At 32.9% G+C, this 1,829-nt stretch overlaps 1 protein-coding gene across 1 annotated transcript in view; it reads right to left on the bottom strand.

The window, feature by feature from the left end:
- LOC106476329 (tubulin alpha chain-like) overlaps positions 1-1,563 on the bottom strand; it is a 13,020-nt gene extending 11,457 nt beyond the window's left edge. Inside the window, exon 1 of the mRNA XM_022380231.1 lies at positions 1,456-1,563. Coding sequence (XP_022235939.1) covers positions 1,456-1,458 — 3 coding nt within the window. The 5' untranslated portion in view covers positions 1,459-1,563. The remainder of the gene's footprint in view (positions 1-1,455) is intronic.
- Positions 1,564-1,829: the final 266 nt, after the last annotated feature.

Genomic DNA, 1,829 nt, shown 5'->3' with positions numbered 1-1,829 from the left:
CATTGCGAATGTGGAAGACAGTGTTTTTATCAAAACCCTTTAACGTTTCATACAGCTGCCATTACGAATGTGGAAGCCAGTGTTTTTATCAAAACCCTTTAACGTTTCATACAGCTGCCATTACGAATGTGGAAGCCAGTGTTTTTATCAAAACCCTTTAACGTTTCATACAGCTGCCATTACGAAGGTGGAGGTCAGTGTTTTATCAAAACCCTCTAACGTTTCATACAGCTGCCATTACGAAGGTGGAGGTCAGTGTTTTATCAAAACGCTTTAACGTTTCAAACAGACAGCGGGAGGGGGAGCAGAGTGTATAAAACTGAGAAACCAAACTGGTTTTCTTCGTAGAATAGAACTACTATCAATTATTTTTGTTTTCACAGTACTTATCTTTCACCTTTATTGTCTGGATCCTTGCAATATCAGTATATTCTTGTCTTGCCGTCTGTGTTGAGTATCTAGCTGGGACACGTGAGTGTGGAGGAGTAAATCCAGAAACTGTTAATATTATCCGAAGGTTTTTCATTAACGCTTTTTAAGACTAATCGTCGTTAATTTGTGACGAGCACAAATTTTAACAATCAAATAGAAGTTTCAAATAAACGTCTTAAAAAAAGTCGGTTTCATAAAGGTAAAAGTTTATGTTTACAGGTATGTTTATATAAGTAAAATTCTACGTTTACAGCGAAGTTTCGTATTATTCAATATTACAAAGAGATACAATGAAATTTCTTTTTTTAGCATAACAAATTGTAGATTGTCTAATTCAATTTCGAGATTTCATCTTCAAACACAGTGTCCGAGAAAATGACCAATATAAACAACAAAAACGTTTTGTCTCAGTATATTCAGTAAATTTTAAAGCGTGAATTATCAAATATTACGCTAGTATATATGTCCTGTAAAATTAATGTTGGTGGTTTTTTTTTCTTGCGTAAAATATCGGGTACAAGAAAAGTTTGAAGTACGAAATGTACAGCAAAAATAATTTATCATCCCACAAAAGCTTAGGCGTAATATTTTAAGACGAAAAAAGCAGAGATAGTCGACTGTTGTGAAATATTATTTTTTATAAAATGTTTGAATGACTGTTATTACTTTAAATTTCTCGTAACAAAACTGCCTATAGTTATTGTCTGATTGATTGAAAATTTGTCTTCTTTGTCGGAGATACTTCACTAAACGAGTTTGTATTATTTTAAATTACAATTGGTATTCACAATCTGCTTGATTTTTTAAATAGTTTGGTGCATTTTCTCAAAGTGAAAACGTAAAGCTGACGATTACATTGTATTTACAGCACAATTAATTCGCCGTCATTAAATCTATCACTCTTTAAGTATAATATTTCTTCGAAGCAACTCTGATCAAAATATGCATTTATATACAGTATTTAAAAAAAGACGTACTTGTCTTACATTTTTATAAACATAGAAAATTTATCATTCAACTCACCATGTTAAAAGGTTGATAAAATGGTTACGAAGATAAACGTGGGGCTGCTGTCTCACAATTACGACCTTTAGGAATCGGTGTGAGATACTAGTGAAGAATATTTAATATCAACAACTAGAATATAGACAAACAGTTGCTAGGCGCCACAAAACATAGTTCTCTATTGGTTGGGCTCTGTCATAGCGTCAGTAAGATTGGTAGAGATTGGTTGGTGAATCAAGACGGAGTTTGCAGTTGTCTGTGTTCGATCAAAGTACGCGTTGGTTTTTAGTTTACTACATAAAAAGTAGTTCATTTTTAATTTCTGCCATTCAATTAATTATGCAAAACAACCAGGGCGTCGGTATGAAAATTATCAGTGTGTAAACTCTTCA

The sequence above is a fragment of the Limulus polyphemus genome, unplaced genomic scaffold, assembly GCF_000517525.1.
Source record: "Limulus polyphemus unplaced genomic scaffold, Limulus_polyphemus-2.1.2 Scaffold10306, whole genome shotgun sequence".
NCBI lineage: Eukaryota > Metazoa > Arthropoda > Merostomata > Xiphosura > Limulidae > Limulus > Limulus polyphemus.
This window is presented reverse-complemented; position numbering and strand designations above follow the sequence as displayed.